Raw genomic sequence first — 18,802 nt, forward strand, 5'->3', positions numbered from 1 at the left:
AAACACACACCAAGGCCCTGACTGTGAGTCTGGCCATTCCTTAAATACAACCCCTGCAATCAGCTTCAAGTGTTTTGGCTGACTGCAGGGGTGAGTCTCTGATTGCTGAGAGCACCCGCTGGCCAGCCCTGGTACTGCAGCCCACAAGGCAGGTGAGTCCCACCGTTATTGGCAAGTCCATTCCTGACAGTAGCCCTGAAGAAGGGGGAGGCTGTTCCCTTGAAACTTGTACGGTTGCACACTTTTAATAAACTATTTTAATCTCCCACCAAGAGTTGCATTTTTTTGGACACTAGGTACTTCTTCCCTCTTATTCAGGGAACTGAACTGGTTTTTTTTTTTAAAAAAAAGTTGCTAAGTGAATCTATAAAAGCTTACCTTCAAATGTGTCCCATGTGGCACAACACCTCCTCCATCCACCAACAGATGCTTTTTCAATCTGGGGCTAGCATGGTCTAGTTTTTAGCTCTGATGAAGGGGGTGCTGAGCCCCTAAAACACGTTGGTTGATGCAAAGAAAAACCTTTGTAAAAACTAGTGTGGCGCCCCCATCTTTTCAACGCTTTAGCAAACTCTTCTTTGGGTCCAGCAGGACACCACGGTTGCTGGTGAGCAGCCTCCAGGACCACACAACACCTTTCATGTTACAACACACCATTATAAGGTGCATGATCCTACACCACAAAGGTCCACCAAAAGAGGCAGGTGGCATCCACAGCTGCCAAGAACTACCCTTACACAGTGAAGAGGTAGTGCAGCATCAGATCCAAGGAGGCCAATTCATACTAGGGCGTGGTGGTAACACACGTGTGTCTAACATGTGGTATTTGTGCATTTACATGCCTTGTGTTAGAAAGCCTATTCATCTGAATGGGCCACCAACTCATCTCAATGCACGTTCAACCGGGCGTGCTCGTTTTTTGGGTTTTTTTACAACGCTGCCCACCACAACACAATTGTAGTGGATTTTGAAATGAATGACCACACTGAGTTTCCTGTGTTGCCTTAAAGCAGTGTTTCTCAACTCCAGTCCTCATGGACCCCCAACAGGTCATGTTTTCAGGATTTCCATTATTTTGCACAGGTGATTTGATCAGTTTCACTGCCTTAGTAATTACCACAGCTGTTTCATCTGAGGGAAATCCTGAAAACATGACCTGTCGGGGGTCCATGAGGACTGGAGTTGAGAAACACTGCCTTAAAGGAACGTTAAAATGCTTAGTAGCGTGATGGACCAGTGTGAACCGGCTCTGAGGGCTCATGAAGATGAGCGTTGTTTTGGCACGCATTCGAAGTACAAATATAGACTGCAGGTTCCCATTTACGTCAGTGGTATAGTGTGGACGACCGTTCTGAGGTTGCATTTGACCTGATTTGCATTGTTTCTTTGGTTGCAGGTGGTTCTACTGAGATGTGTGTGTATTGCAGGCAAAGCAGCTGAACAGCAGCTCATTGCAGCACCATAGTGGGATGGCAAATGCAACGATAGACAATGGCAACCATCTACATGAGACAAACTCAGCAATTTCCTGCAGAAAAATAGTAGAAGGCAAGCGAAGATAAGAGCCTGCCATGGGGGGGGGGGGGGGGGTGCCAAAACACATAAAACCGGGCATTGGTCCTGAGGACCTCCCAGACAAAGACAGATGGAACCAGAACACAGGGTATTCTGCAGTGACCGATGCCAAGGACAAGTGGGGTGGAGGAACCCAGCAGGCTGCCATTCTTCTGCCAAGTACCACCATCCAGTAATTGCCCACAATCTGTATTGTTCAACAATTACTGCTCAAAAGTTTAATTGATTGTTGGAAGGACACCATACTGGACTGTGTCCCATTTTAAAGCGACTTTAGTGGATCTGTTCAAATCTCTGTGTCTTCTCTCACAGCTCAACTATTACATATCCAAGGTTTGGTATTCTACCCCATGGACTGGTATTCTTCTCCACAGCTCATTATTCTATGGATTGTTATTTTTTTCTTAAAGTATCAGCATTTTACTCCATGGTTTGGTATTTCACCTTGTGGATTTTTGTTTTACTGCATAAATGAATATTTTACCCCAAAAATGTGTAATCATCCCACTGGACTGGTATTCTACTTCAAAGATTAGTATTCTAACATGTGAATTGGCATTTTACCCCATGAATTGGTATTCTACCACCAGGATTGGTATTTTACTCAATGGTTCAGTATTCCACTCCATGGATTGTAACTCTACCACGTGGATCAGTATTCTACCTCATGATTTGCTATTTTTTCTTTAGAAATCAGTATGGAGGGTCACCCATACTGTCAGAGTCACCCTATGGATTGATATTTGATCCTACTGATAGGTATTCCACCCCCTGGATCATAATTGGCTCAAAAGATTGGTATTTTACTTATGGATCAGTATTTTACCCCATGGGATGCTATTTTACCCCTACAAGTCAGTATTCTACCCCACGGATCATTAAATTATTGCATGGATCAGTTTTTTACCTTACGGAATGGTATTTTACCCTTACGGATCAGTTTTCTACCCCATGGATCATTAAATTATTGCATGGATCAGTTTTTTACCTTAAGGAATGGTATTTTACCCTTTCAGATCAGTATTCTACCCCATGGATCATTAAATTATTGCATGGATCAATTTTTTACCTTACAGAATGGTATTTTACCCTTACGGATCAGTATACTAATCAATGGATTGGTATTCTATTCCCTGGATGCATATCGAACCCCATGTTATCAATATTTTAACCCATGGAATAATATTTTATTCCTACAGATCAGTATTCCACTGATTGGCACAATGTATTGACATTTTACCCCATGGAATGGTACTTTACCTTTAAAGGTCAGTATTCTACCCCATGGATCATTATTTTATTCAGTGGATCAGTAATTATTTCTCCATGGATGGGTATTCTATCCCATAGATGTGCATTGTACCCCATGTATCAATATTATACCCCACGGAATGTTATTTTACCTTTACAGGTCAGTATTCTACCCAAGAGATCACTATTTTACTCAATGGATTGGTTTTTACCCCATGGATTTTTATTCTATCCCCTTGATGGGTATTTACCACATGGATCAGTATTTAAACCTTGGATCAGTACTTCATCCGAAAAAAAAATCTGTATTTTACCCCATGGGTTAGTATTTTACCCTATAAGCAGCATGATAAATTACATGGGGTCAGATATATAAAAAAAACGTATTAATTCAAAACTGGTTCCCTTAGCAACTGATGGTTTAATTATCCTGCCTGTACTAGGAATGAGACAACTGAAGAAAAAGAGAATCCAGAAGCTCTAAGTACTCCTTCTAGATTCCCAGCCAGCCCAGAATCCTTTGCAACATCTGTCGAGTTTAATTACCTGAACAGAGCTGAGTATCTACAGCTGGGAAACGTGCACAGGCTGCATCCGCCACAAAAACTAACGAGATCCCCACACCGCGTCCTTCCTGCTGATGAGAGCAGAAAGAGCTGCAGGGTCACCTTCTGTTCCATGGTGAAAACACGCAAGATGAAAAAGCTTTTCGATTTCCTGTGAGATTCTCCAGAATCCCCATGGCCCAGGTGGTTGTCTTCACTTCACTAAAAGCTTCAACCATCCAAGCTTTGATATTACTACAGCATTCCAGCACAGAGGGTCAGACTTTCCACCACGGGGAGCCAAAGGCCGTCGTGTGAGAAATATTTGCACACCACATCAGTAAGGCTTCACCGTTGGCTTAGGGTGATGGAGAAGTGAAAATGCTGCCCATGGCTACCAATCTAATGGAAATCCCTATGATTAAGCCTTGTTGTGGGGGAAAAACTTGGGGGCTTGGGGTGGAAGTGAGAAGTCACTGCAATAAACCTTGGCTGGATCTGAATGTCTTCAGTTTGCGGCCCATTATTTGGATGGTGGACTACAGTGAAGCAAGAGCAGACTCCAGGTCCTTGGCACTCAGCTGATAGCTGGGAATCGAGGGGGATACAGGCTGGTCTGTGAGCAGTGAATAGGGTTGGGTTCACCTAGTTGTCCTGGTCAACAATGTTGGGAATTTATGGGGCTGTAATGCACAGGCATGGCCAGGACAGTCCAGACCGCTGGATGTAAATAAACAGCACAACAATGGTGGTCAGATGGACAGATGAAGAATCCAACAGGAAGAGAAGTATGAGTTAGGTTACGTCGGGGAAGGGAATTGATCTTTGTTTTAAGCTCTTCATTTCTGTTCCTGGTTCTTGCAGCTTGAATCGGAGCTGGATCCCACTCTGTGCATGATAAGGTGCCAAGATAAGTAGCCTATGTTGCCATGGGGTCGGAGCGAGATCTCACAGAGTTTCACTGCTAAAGGAAATTGCTGACTCTTGGGATAAGAGAGGTGGGTATACCAGGAGACTGCAGCAGAACGTCACCTCGTCTAGGCGAGAAATAAGTACGGGGGAGGCTGCAAGCAAAGAAAGTCCTTAAACACATCAAATCTTAAATTTTTATTATTGTGGAGGAGGAGGAGGATATAAAATAGGCATGATGGAGTTTTAGATGAAAGGTCTGCTTTAAGCTAACTTATCTATACTGTTCTGTGATGTGGAAGGAAACAGGAGCAACTAGAGGAAACATGGAGAGAAGATAAGATTCCCATGTTGAACTTGAAGACCCAAGTGGAGAAAGCCAAGTGTAGACATTGATTCACAAAATATAGTGTTGTCTGTCATCATCTTTGCATAACTAAATGGAGAGGATTCCAGTTATGGATATTTTCACATAGTTCCATTGGACTAACTATGTATATACTACACCTGTGGGATCCCTCTAGAAGATCCATTCTCAACCAGTCTTCCATGGAACCCTAGGGTTCCTCCAGAGGTTGTTCTGTGAGCCATGGTTCATTGACCTAGGTTCATGGGTCCAGAACCGGCACCGCTTGGTAAAGCTAGCAGCATGAAACTAGTTTTCCATTAAGCTGTCTGTAAGTGTGGTATTCTGGCCACCACTGTAGGGTTTGCATTCTTTCTACTGACCACCAATACAAAGTTTATTTTTGCTGTTAACCACAGATTATTGGTTTAAATTAGAGTTCACTGAGACCTGGAAATTTTAGGGGTTCCTCTGGGTTAAAAAGGTTGAAAAAAAAACCTGCTCCAGAAGCTGGAAATCACTGAAGTAGTCACTGCTACGCCAGTGATCTCCATATTTCCAGGTCCCGTACCGAGTGGCTGCCCTGCTACATTATGCACACAGGAGGTTACTCGCTCAGCACGGGCGCCATTCAGAGAACACTTTTTATTTTCTCAATGACTGTAAAGCATTCCCTGATTGGACAATGCGGAGAGGTGAGGTGGTGATGTCACAATCTCCAGCTTGTTCATTCCAAGAATGCTTTGAACATCAAGTTACTATGTGATAAAAATGCACTCACCTCCAGATTGCTGCAGCAGAATATCTGCCGGGTTATGCGGCTTTAACCCCAGCGCTGACAGAGGTGTCTTTGCCAATCCAGGAGGAGATCGCAAGGCTAGAGAAAAACAGAGACAAAAAACATGAGAAGGCTCACTGACAAACGCAAAGAAACAACATATAGTCATTTATTAAAGTATATCTAAACCTAAACCCAAAAATGTGATATATTGCAGCTTACTAATACCTGCGGTGGTGGCTGCATTTGTTTTCGTTCTTTATTTACTACAGGTACTTATTGTGTACAGCGCTGTCAATTTATGCAGCACTTTACATACATATTTTTTTATATTTTCCTTTTAATTTCTCCAAATAACCCACTTTCTGTTCCTGGATGGCTACATCACTCCCCCACTGTATCTATGGAGGAAGCCATGGTTGGAATCCTAGGCTGCTCTCTGCTCTCGGAACAGAGACCAGTCACTGGTGGTGTACCCCAAGGTTCTGTACTGGGTCCTGTTCTATTAAATCTATATGTAAGTGATATAACTAAAGGTTTGCTGGGTATGCTGAGGATACAAAGGTGTGTAATAGGGTTGATATCCCTGGAGGTGTCTGTAACATGGAACATGATTTGGCATTGCTGGAAAATTGGTCAAAAAAGTGGAAATTGCAGTTTAATATTTCTAAATGTAAAATAATACACCTAGGGAAAAAGAATCCCTTGAGAGAGTACAACATTGGAAGTACAGTGCTGGTCAGAGGAAAAGGACTTGGGGGTTCTTATTTCAGATGACTGCAAAATGAGCAAACAGTGTGATCAGGTAGTGGGGAAAGTGAATAGAATTCTAGGATGCATCACTAGAGGGGTCACCAGCAGGAGGAAGGAGGTCCTGATTCCCCTATATAGATCTTTATATCACTAGAGGGGTCACTAGGAGGAGGAAGGAGGTCCTGATTCCTCTATATAGATCTTTATATCACTAGAGGGATCACCGGCAGGAGGAAGGAGGTCCTGATTCCCCTATATAGATCTTTATATCACTAGAGGGGTCACCAGCAGGAGGAAGGAGGCCCTGATTCCCCTATATAGATCTTTATATCACTAGAGGGGTCACCAGGAGGAGGAAGGAGGTCCTGATTCCTCTATATAGATCTTTATATCACTAGAGGGATCACTAGCAGGAGGAAGGAGGTTCTGATTCCCCTATATAGATCTTTGGTTCGACCCATGGCCAGATCTAGGGGGGTGCTGGGGTGGGCTGTGCCCCCCCCCCAGATTTCTGTTGTACACTGCCCTACTGAACCCTGTCCTCTGCACAGCTGAACCCTGTCCTCCATCCTGTTGACCTGATAACCCCTTTTCTCCACTCTGCTGACCCCCTTTACACTACCCCACTGACTCTTGTACACTTCCAGCTGCACACTGTCCTCTGATAGCCCCATGTACACTGTCCTCTGATAGCCCCATGTACACTGTCCTCTGATAGCCCCATGTACACTGTCCTCTGATAGCCCCATGTACACTGTCCTCTGATAGCCCCATGTACACTGTCCTACAAACTAATGACTTCTGTAGACTGCCCTATAAACTGCTGATCCTATCCTCTGCCCTGCTGAGCCCCTGTATACTACCCTGACATCCTCTTCCCAACCGACATTTTTTACTGCACCCCCACATCAGACAGGCTAGATCCGGCTCTGGTTAGACCTCATTTGGAATACTGTGTCCAGTTCTGGAGACCTGACTTACAAAAAGATATTAATCAGATAGAACGAGTCCAGAGACGAGGAACAAAAATGGTGGAGGGTCCGGGGGGATAAAAGAAAACGCACACAACAACGGGCAGACTCGATGGACCACTCGGTCTTTTTCTGCTGTCACTTTTCTATGTTTCTAAGAAGTGTGGTCTATGAATGTACCAGGAAGGAGTGCGGTCTATGAATGTACTGGGAAGGAGTGCGGTCTATGAATGTACCGGGAAGGAGTGCGGTCTATGAATGTACCGGGAAGGAGTGCGGTCTATGAATGTACTGGGAAGGAGTGTGGTCTATGAATGTACTGGGAAGAAGTGCGGTCTATGAATGTAATGGGAAGCAGTGCGGTCTATAAATGTACTGGGAAGGAGTGTGGTCTATGAATGTACCGGGAAGGAGTGCGGTCTATGAATGTACTGGGAAGGAGTGCGGTCTATGAATGTACCGGGAAGGAGTGCGGTCTATGAATGTACCGGGAAGGAGTGCGGTCTATGAATGTACTGGGAAGGAGTGTGGTCTATGAATGTACTGGGAAGAAGTGCGGTCTATGAATGTAATGGGAAGCAGTGCGGTCTATAAATGTACTGGGAAGGAGTGTGGTCTATGAATGTACCGGGAAGGAGTGCGGTCTATGAATGTACTGGGAAGGAGTGCAGTCTATGAATGTACCGGGAAGGAGTGCGGTCTATGAATGTACCGGGAAGGAGTGAGGTCTATGAATGTACTGAGAAGGAGTGAGGTCTATGAATGTACTGGGAGGGAGTGCAGTAAATAAATGTAATGGGAAGGAGTGCGGTGTATGAATGTACCAAGAAGGAGTGCGGTCTATAAATGTACCAAGGAGTGCGGTCTATGAATGTACTAAGAAGGACAGCGGTCTATAAATGTACCGAGGAGTGCGGTCTATGAATGTACTAAGGAGGAGGGCAGTCTATAAATGTACAGAGGAGTGCGGTCTAAGAATGTACTAAGAAGGAGTCCGGTCTATAAATGTACAGAGGAGTGCGGTCTATGAATGTACTAAGAAGGACAGCGGTCTATAAATGTACAGAGGAGTGCGGTCTAAGAATGTACTAAGAAGGAGTCCGGTCTATAAATGTACAGAGGAGTGCGGTCTATGAATGTACTAAGAAGAAGTGCGGTCTATAAATGTACCGAGGAGTGCGGTCTATAAATGTACAGAGGAGTGCGGTCTATGAATGTACTAAGAGGAAGTGCGGTCTATTAAAGTACAGAGGAGTGCGGTCTATAAATGTACAGAGGAGTGCGGTCTATAAATGTACCGAGGAGTGCGGTCTATAAATGTACCGAGGAGTGCGCTCTATGAATGTAATGGGAAGGAGTGCAGTCTATGAATGTACCGAGGAGTGCGGTCTATGAATGTACCAAGAAGGAGTGCGGTCTATAAATGTACCGAGGAGTGCACTCTATGAATGTAATGGGAAGAAGTGCGGTCTATGAATGTAATGGGAAGAAGTGCGTTCTATGAATGTACCGAGGAGTGTGCTCTGTAAATGTACCGTAGAGTGCGCTCTATGAATGTAATGGGAAGGAGTGCGGTCTATGAATGTACCGAGGAGTGCGATCTATAAATGTACTGAGGAGTGCGATCTATAAATGTACCTAGGAGTGCGCTCTATGAATGTACTAAGGAGGAGTGCGCTCTATAAATGTACTAAGGAGGAGTGCGCTCTATAAATGTACCTAGGAGTGCGGTCTATATATGTACCGAGGAGTGCGCTCTATGAATGTACCGAGGAGTGCGCTCTATGAATGTAATGGGAAGAAGTGCGGTCTATGAATGTAATGGGAAGAAGTGCGGTCTATGAATGTAATGGGAAGAAGTGCAGTCTATGAATGTACCGAGGAGTGCGCTCTATAAATGTACTGAGGAGTGCGGTCTATAAATGTACCGAGGAGTGCGCTCTATGAATGTAATGGGAAGAAGTGCGCTCTATGAATGTACTAAGGAGGAGTGCTCTCTATAAATGTACCGAGGAGTGCGCTCTATGAATGTACTGGGAAGGAGTGCGGTCTATGAATGTAATGTGAAGAAGTGCGGTCTATGAATGTACCGGGAAGGAGTGCAGTCTATGAATGTACTGAGAAGGAGTAAGGTCTATGAATGTACTGAGAAGGAGTGAGGTCTATGAATGTACTGGGAGGGAGTGCAGTAAATAAATGTAATGGGAAGGAGTGCGGTCTATGAATGTACCAAGAAGGAGTGCGGTCTATAAATGTACCAAGGAGTGCGGTCTATGAATGTACTAAGAAGGACAGCGGTCTATAAATGTACCGAGGAGTGCGGTCTATGAATGTACTAAGGAGGAGTGCGGTCTATAAATGTACCAAGGAGTGCGGTCTATGAATGTACTAAGAAGGACAGCGGTCTATAAATGTACCGAGGAGTGCGGTCTATGAATGTACTAAGGAGGAGTGCGGTCTATAAATGTACAGAGGAGTGTGGTCTAAGAATGTACTAAGAAGGAGTCCGGTCTATAAATGTACAGAGGAGTGCGGTCTATGAATGTACTAAGAAGAAGTGCGGTCTATAAATGTACAGAGGAGTGCGGTCTATGAATGTACTAAGAAGAAGTGCGGTCTATAAATGTACAGAGGAGTGCGGTCTATAAATGTACCGAGGAGTGCGGTCTATAAATGTACCGAGGAGTGCGCTCTATGAATGTAATGGGAAGGAGTGCAGTCTATAAATGTACCAAGGAGTGCGGTCTATGAATGTACCGAGGAGTGCGGTCTATAAATGTACCGAGGAGTGCGGTCTATAAATGTACCGAGGAGTGCGCTCTATGAATGTAATGGGAAGGAGTGCAGTCTATAAATGTACCAAGGAGTGCGGTCTATGAATGTACTAAGGACAGCGGTCTATAAATGTACCGAAGAGTGCGCTCTATGAATGTAATGGGAAGGAGTGCGGTCTATGAATGTACCAAGGAGTGCGGTCTATGAATGTACTAAGAAGGACAGCGGTCTATAAATGTACCGAGGAGTGCGCTCTATGAATGTAATGGGAAGGAGTGCGGTCTATGAATGTACCAAGGAGTGCGGTCTATGAATGTACTAAGAAGGACAGCGGTCTATAAATGTACAGAGGAGTGCGGTCTATGAATGTACTAAGAAGAAGTGCGGTCTATAAATGTACAGAGGAGTGCGGTCTATAAATGTACCAAGGAGTGCGGTCTATAAATGTACCGAGGAGTGCGCTCTATGAATGTAATGGGAAGGAGTGCGGTCTATAAATGTACCAAGGAGTGCGGTCTATGAATGTACTAAGAAGGACAGCGGTCTATAAATGTACCGAGGAGTGCGCTCTATGAATGTAATGGGAAGGAGTGCGGTCTATAAATGTACCAAGGAGTGCGGTCTATGAATGTACTAAGAAGGACAGCGGTCTATAAATGTACCGAGGAGTGAGGTCTATGAATGTACTAAGGAGGAGTGCGGTCTATAAATGTACAGAGGAGTGCGGTCTATGAATGTACTAAGAAGAAGTGCGGTCTATAAATGTACAGAGGAGTGCGGTCTATAAATGTACAGAGGAGTGCGGTCTATGAATTTACTAAGAAGAAGTGCGGTCTATAAATGTACAGAGGAGTGCGGTCTATAAATGTATCGAGGAGTGCGCTCTATGAATGTAATGGGAAGAAGTGCGGTCTATGAATGTACAGAGGAGTGCGGTCTATAAATGTATCGAGGAGTGCGCTCTATGAATGTAATGGGAAGAAGTGCGGTCTATGAATGTAATGGGAAGAAGTGCGGTCTATGAATGTACCGAGGAGTGCGCTCTATAAATGTACCGAGGAGTGCGGTCTATGAATGTAATGGGAAGGAGTGCAGTCTATGAATGTAATGGGAAGGAGTGCAGTCTATGAATGTACCGAGGAGTGCGGTCTATGAATGTACCAAGAAGGAGTGCGGTCTATAAATGTACCGAGGAGTGCGGTCTATAAATGTACCGAGGAGTGCACTCTATGAATGTACTAAGGAGGAGTGCGCTCTATAAATGTACCGAGGAGTGCGCTCTATGAATGTAATGGGAAGAAGTGCAGTCTATGAATGTACCGAGGAGTGCGCTCTATAAATGTACTGAGGAGTGCGGTCTATAAATGTACCGAGGAGTGCGCTCTATGAATGTAATGGGAAGGAGTGCGCTCTATGAATGTACTAAGGAGGAGTGCTCTCTATAAATGTACCGAGGAGTGCGCTCTATGAATGTAATGGGAAGGAGTGCGGTCTATGAATGTAATGGGAAGGAGTGCGGTCTATGAATGTAATGGGAAGGAGTGCGGTCTATGAATGTACTAAGGAGGAGTGCTCTCTATAAATGTACCGAGGAGTGCGCTCTATGAATGTAATGGGAAGGAGTGCGGTCTATGAATGTACTGGGAAGGAGTGCGGTCTATGAATGTACTGGGAAGGAGTGCGGTCTATGAACAACGTGAGGAAGATTTAGCAGCTTGGAGCACTTTGGACGCTGCACTCGGATCCATGTTGTCCTTAATAGGCCAATTGTAGAGAACACAGAGGAGCTCTGATGATGGATGCTGGATGTGAGAACAAGCTGATTCCAGACATTCTGCTGTTTCCTGACACAATAACTCTGTTATTCATCCTCAGGAATGTTTCCAGTCCCCACTCAGTGAAAGGGAGAGATCGGAATATGACATCTCCACCCTCTGCTGGGATCCGGATTCTCCCTCTCCATCTACTCCCAGCAATTCTGCAGAAACACACAATGTCCTCCAAATGCCGGGGAACTACAAGTCCCAGCAGACCCTGGACTCATTCCATACGTAGTACTGGGAGCAAAATGCTAGATACAGAGGGCAACAACGCAATTCAGATTACGGGTGGAAAGTGGATTTTGATTGGCTGCTGTGAAGTCTGCTGCGGCTTAATTAGAGATATATATATTTTTTTCTTTAAAAATATTTAAATTATATTAAATATAAAAATGTAAATATGATAAAATATTAAATTATAATGTAAACTGCAAGAATAACAGCAAATTAAAATAATGCATTTATTTAAATGCATCCTTTTAGATGTGGGGCTGTTATTGCCACACCTTTGAAAGGAGATATGCAGTGGATCACTTTTCAGGGGCATTTGACAGGCAGTGAGGAGGCAATATGGCGACACATTACCAAGTTGCATTCACTTGAATGGGTTGCGTTCAGTGGCAGTGCTGCCCACTGAACGTGGCCGGGAGGATAAAGCTGCATGAGCTCTGAAGCTGAACTTTGGGCACCGAACTTTCACTGAAATAGATTTCTCAACAGCAAATTAAACAATGAATCCACTTTGCGTGCAGTAAACTCCGTGGAAAACCTAGGTACTACCTTGTAAAATTAGAAGTGACCAGTTAGGGCTTCCATCTGCAAGCAAGGTTCTTGTTCTGGGGGCATTCGGCAGGAGAGGAGGATGGGGGCTGCTCTGTGCAAAACCGCTGGTCGGCTGTACGCAAATATGTGGCCTCTCGGTAGGTAGGTAAAGGTAAGCAGACCTGTGCTGGGGCAGCGCACCGCGTGCTCTCCCGCCACAGATACTGACGGCTAACGGAAAGCTCCTGATCTCTACCTGCGAATGGGAGCTTTCGGATCATGTGACGACTGTGACAGCCAATCACGGCGGTCACATGATCAAAAAAACCCCGCCTCGCAGCATCTAAAACCCCTTAAAGGGCAGGGAGGTGCCGGTGCCAAGGGGTTGATATCACTTTAACCTCTTCCCCACCACCCTATAGCAGATATACTGCTACAGGGTGGCAGGTGTGCACAAAATTGCGTATATATACGCGATTTTGCATTTCTGGGTGCTGGGCTCGCGCGCGCCGCCATTCGTGGCCGGTAATTACTTGCCGGTGCCCGGTTATTACCGGGCAGCTCCAATGGGAAGGAGGACTGTTTTGTTTACTAACAATCCTCCTCCCTGTTGGCTCGGGCACACTGCTCTGGATAGCTGTGCACAGGACAGCCATCCAGAGCAGTGTGGTTACAGTGAAACACCAACACACAACCCCCCATGAAAACACTCCCAGCACACAGGTAACCCTTTGATCGCCCATCATGTTAACCCCTTCCTGCCCAGTGCCATTAGAACAGTGTCAGTGCTTTTTTTTTTAGCACTGATCACTGTATTAGTGTCCCATGTCAGCTCCTGCACACTGCTTTGTATGGCTCTGCATAGCACAGTGTAAAACACACACAGCACACAATTAACCCTTTGATTACCACAGTTGTTAACCCCTTCCGGCCCAGTGTCATTAGTACATTGTCGGTGCTTTTATCAGCACTGATCACTGTATTAATGTCACTGGGGATGTCAGTGACACCAAGTCAGTTCCCCCCAGTGTCAGAATGTCTGCCGCAGTCCCACTATAAGTCGCTGATCGCCACTATTAATAAAAAAAGAAATAAATTCCAGTATCTATACAGCCATTTGTAGACGCTATAACTTTCATGTAAACCAATTAATTTACACGTATTGGGATTTTTTTTTAGCAATTTTCTTTTTAGCAAAGACATGGAGCAAAATACATTTTGGCCTGACTTTATGATGAAATTTTATTTTTTTTACTGGATATGTTTAATAGCAAAAAGTCAAAAATGTTGTTTTTTCTCAAAATTTTCAGGCTTTTTTTTTATAGTGCAAAAAATAAAAAACACACAGGCGATCAAATATCACCAAAAGAAAGTTCCATTTGTGGGAAAAAAGGACTTAAATTTCATTTGGGTGCAGCGTTGCATGACCGTGCAATTGTCAGTTAAAATAACGCAAAAAATGGCCTGGTCAGGAAGGGGGGGGGGGTGGGGAATCCTCAGGAGGGCAAGCACTAAAAAAAGTCCTAATTTGTCCGATTTATCCAAAAGATATGAAACTCGATTTCTTATACCTTCTATATACAAAATATATATATATATATATATATATACATACACACACTGTATATTTATTCCTAGATTGTAAGCTCCCAGGATCAGGGCCCTCCTAACCCTCTTGTATTGAACTGTATTGTTGCTGTATTGTCTCCCGTTATATTGTAAAGTGCTGAGCAAACTGTTGGCGCCATATAAATCCTGTATAATAATAATATATATCCTGTATAATAATATATAAATCCTGTATAATAATATATAAATCCTGTATAATAATAATAATATATAAATCCTGTATAATAATAATATAAATCCTGTATAATAATATATAAATCCTGTATAATAATAATATAAATCCTGTATAATAATAATATAAATCCTCTATAATAATATATAAATCCTGTATAATAATAATAATATATAAATCCTGTATAATAATAATATAAATCCTCTATAATAATATATAAATCCTGTATAATAATAATATAAATCCTGTATAATAATAATATAAATCCTCTATAATAATATATAAATCCTGTATAATAATAATAATATATAAATCCTGTATAATAATAATATATAAATCCTGTATAATAATAATATAAATCCTCTATAATAATATATAAATCCTGTATAATAATAATATAAATCCTGTATAATAATAATATAAATCCTCTATAATAATATATAAATCCTGTATAATAATAATAATAATAATAATATATAAATCCTGTATAATAATAATAATATATAAATCCTGTATAATAATAATATAAATCCTCTATAATAATATATAAATCCTGTATAATAATAATAATAATATAAATCCTGTATAATAATAATAATATATAAATCCTGTATAATAATAATAATAATATAAATCCTGTATAATAATAATAATAATATATAAATCCTGTATAATAATAATAATACAAATCCTGTATAATAATAATAATATATAAATCCTGTATAATAATAATAATATATAAATCCTGTATAATAATAATATAAATCCTGTATAATAATATATAAATCCTGTATAATAATAATATAAATCCTCTATAATAATATATAAATCCTGTATATTAATAATAATAATAATATATAAATCCTGTATAATAATAATAATATATAAATCCTGTATAATAATAATATAAATCCTCTATAATAATATATAAATCCTGTATAATAATAATAATAATAATAATAATAATATAAATCCTGTAAAATAATAATATATAAATCCTGTATAATAATAATAATAATATAAATCCTGTATAATAATAATAATAATATATAAATCCTGTATAATAATAATAATAATACAAATCCTGTATAATAATAATAATATATAAATCCTGTATAATAATAATAATATAAATCCTGTATAATATAATAATAATTTATAGAAGGGATAGGATTTTTTGATTGTGGAAGGATGTAAATAGAAAATTGTTTGTAACTTGGAAAACAATAAAAGAATGAATAATTTTTAAAAACTTGAACTTTAAAAAATTCCTGATACACTGCAGAGGACCCCCCGACGCTCTTCCGCCATGCAGAAGGACTCTGATCCCAGCACCTTGTATTGATCATAGAATTAGTTGGCGAGCTTTCAGCTGGAATCCAAAAGATGTTTGGCCAGAGATGAACAGAGAAGAGATCCTGGAAGAGGCTCACTGACACATCAGAAGGAAATGAGAAAGTGATTGAGAAGTTGGATGGAGAAGAAAAATAAATACATTGTTTGCATCTGCACTATAGATACCATAGAAAGCAGCTGGGCCCCCCAAGATGAAGGACAACAAGTCCAAGAATGCCTTACTGTCACCAATGGAGGAGCTAGAAACAGATTTCAACGTTTCTGTATGAAACAAATCTAAAGCCAATCATTAAAGTGCCACCAAATGACTTCCTTATTCTCCAACAATAAGGCTCCATGCACACTGGGGGGGGGGGGGGCATTTTAATAACTCTGGTAGCTTTAGCTGTGTAAAGTCATGTTAAACACACACGTTTTTAAGCCCTTTTAGCGATTTTTCATTAGCGTTCAGCTGCATTTTTTAGCGGTTTTTTTTTTTTACACAAAAAAAGTTTGCTCAAAAAAAAGTCAAAAAATTCCAGCTTGCTGCGTTTTACCATGTTTTTCAGCGTTAGAGCGTTTTTACTCCCCTAGATACCCACTAGTCTTGGGGCTTTTTTCCAGCCAAAAAACACTGATTAAAGCCTAAGTGTATATGGACACCTAACATACTGGGGGGGTTTACTGGCTGTAAAAAAAAACGCCAAAAGCCAAAAATAGCCGCTGTAAAAACGTCCCGTGTGCATGAGGACTGAATCCACACACATCCACTGCTTATTGGCCCTGTAAATCGATATTTCGGACCCTGCTTTCACTATATCCACTGTCTGCGGACCCTGCATTCACTATATCTGGTGTCCCCAGACTCTGCATTCACTATATCTGGTCTCCCCAGACCCTGCATTCACTATATCCGGTCTCCCCGGACCCTGCATTCACTATATCTGGTCTCCCCAGACCCTGCATTCACTATATCTGCTCTCCCCGGATCCTGCATTCACTATATCTGGTCTCCCGGACCCCGCATTCCCTATATCCGCTCGCCCCAGACCCTGCATTCACTATATCCGGTTTCCCAGGACCCTGCATTCACTATATCCGGTTTCCCAGGACCCTGCATTCACTATATCCGGTCTCCCCGGACCCTGCATTCACTATATCTGGTCTCTCAGGACTCTGCACTTACTATATCTGGTCTCCCAGGACTTTGCATTCACTATATCTGGCCTCCTCAGACCCCGCATTCACTACATCCGGTCTCCCCAGACCCTGCATTCACTATATCCGATCTCCCCGGACCCTGCATTCACTATATCCAGTCTCCCAGGAATCTGCATTCACTATATCCAGTCTCCCAGGAATCTGCATTCACTATATCTGGTCTCCCCGGACCCTGCATTCACTATATCCAGTCTCCCAGGAATCTGCATTCACTATATCTGGTCTCCCCGGACCCTGCATTCACTATATCCAGTCTCCCAGGAATCTGTATTCACTATATCCGGTCTCCCCAGACCCTGCATTCACTATATCCGATCTCCCCGGACCCTGCATTCACTATATCCAGTCTCCCAGGAATCTGCATTCACTATATCTGGTCTCCCCGGACCCTGCATTCACTATATCCAGTCTCCCAGGAATCTGTATTCATTATATCTGGTCTCCCCGGACCCCGCATTCACTATATCTGGTCTCCCCAGACCCCGCATTCACTATATCTGGTCTCCCCAGACCCCGCATTCACTATATCTGGTCTCCCCAGACCCCGCATTCACTATATCTGGTCTCCCCGGACCCCGCATTCACTATATCCGGTCTCCCCAGACCCCGCATTCACTATATCCGGTCTCCCCGGACCCCGCATTCACTATATCTGGTCTCCCCAGACCCTGCATTCACTATATCTGGTCTCCCCAGACCCCGCATTCACTATATCCGGTCTCCCCGGACCCCGCATTCACTATATCTGGTCTCCCCGGACCCCGCATTCACTATATCCGGTCTCCCCAGACCCCGCATTCACTATATCCGGTCTCCCCAGACCCCGCATTCACTATATCCGCTCTCCCCGGACCATGCATTCACTATATCCGCTCTCCCCGGACCCCGCATTCACTATATCCTGTCTCCCCGGACCCTGCATTCACTATATCTGGTCTCCCCGGACCCTGTATTCACTATATCTGGTCTCCCCAGACCCTGCATTCACTATATCCACTCTCCCCGGACCCTGCATTCACTATATCTGCTCTCCCCGGACCCTGCATTCACTATATCCGCTCTCCCCGGACCCTGCATTCACTATATCTGGTCTCCCCGGACCCTGCAATCACTATATCCTCTCTCTCTGGACCCTGCATTCACTATATCTGGTCTCCCCGGACCCTGCATTCACTATATCCACTCTCCCCGGACCCTGCATTCACTATATCCTCTCTCCCCGGACCCCGCATTCACTATATCCACTCTCCCCGGACCCTGCATTCACTATATCTGATCTCCCACAGTACACAAAACATGGAAATGCAATTATTTTAGTAAATATAAACTGCTAAATACCTTTTCTCATCAGCAGTATATATAGCAGTCTTGTGATTTCTATCAGTGCCCAGCAGAGCACTGGTAAAAAACTTGTAGGAGGAGTTTTCATTCTCCCCTGATTGTTCTATGAGGCTGCAAGATCCCTGACCCCTCTGTCTGGACAGTGCTGATTGGCCCTGTTGTGATCGCTCTCCCAAGAAAAAAAAAAAAACCTCTAGCAAAGCACATCAAACTGAGCATGTGCAGCTTGTCCTCAAGGTTCTGCTCTATCAAGAGATGGATTGGGGACAGTAGAAGAAGGGGAGGATCAGAGATGACAGGATCAAACAGCCTTTTTACACAATGCGGAGGATTAACCCCTTAGGTTCCACAGGGAGTATAACAAGCATGCTTTACTGCATCTACAGACTGATTGTACTGTTGTGGGTTTAGTAACACTTGAAGAATACAGACTTGAACAGAAATTTTATGGAAACCAAAGTTTAGTGTCACTTAGTCACAGAAAAACAAATGTCATCTAAATTCATCCATCCTGTGCATTCTTCCTTGAATCTCGGTGTGCTTTGTGTATTTCCAGATCTGTGCAGTCATCCAGTGTGAGACTTCCTGTAATAAAGATCGCTCACTGCTGCTCTCTCTC

General features: G+C 42.8%; 1 protein-coding gene across 5 annotated transcripts in view; it reads right to left on the reverse strand.

Moving 5' to 3' along the window:
• The window catches only part of TNS1 (tensin 1), a 688,885-nt gene that overhangs the window by 46,816 nt on the left and 623,267 nt on the right, over nt 1-18,802 (reverse strand). For all 5 annotated transcript variants that reach the window (XM_089683821.1, XM_089683822.1, XM_089683823.1 and 2 more), the window contains one exon: nt 5,408-5,503. In XM_089683821.1, coding sequence (XP_089539947.1) covers nt 5,408-5,503 — 96 coding nt within the window. The remainder of the gene's footprint in view (nt 1-5,407; nt 5,504-18,802) is intronic.

This window comes from Staurois parvus, unplaced genomic scaffold (genome assembly GCF_062004578.1).
Source record: "Staurois parvus isolate SC_StPar_1 unplaced genomic scaffold, SC_StPar_1.0 ptg000323l, whole genome shotgun sequence".
NCBI classification, from domain to species: domain Eukaryota; kingdom Metazoa; phylum Chordata; class Amphibia; order Anura; family Ranidae; genus Staurois; species Staurois parvus.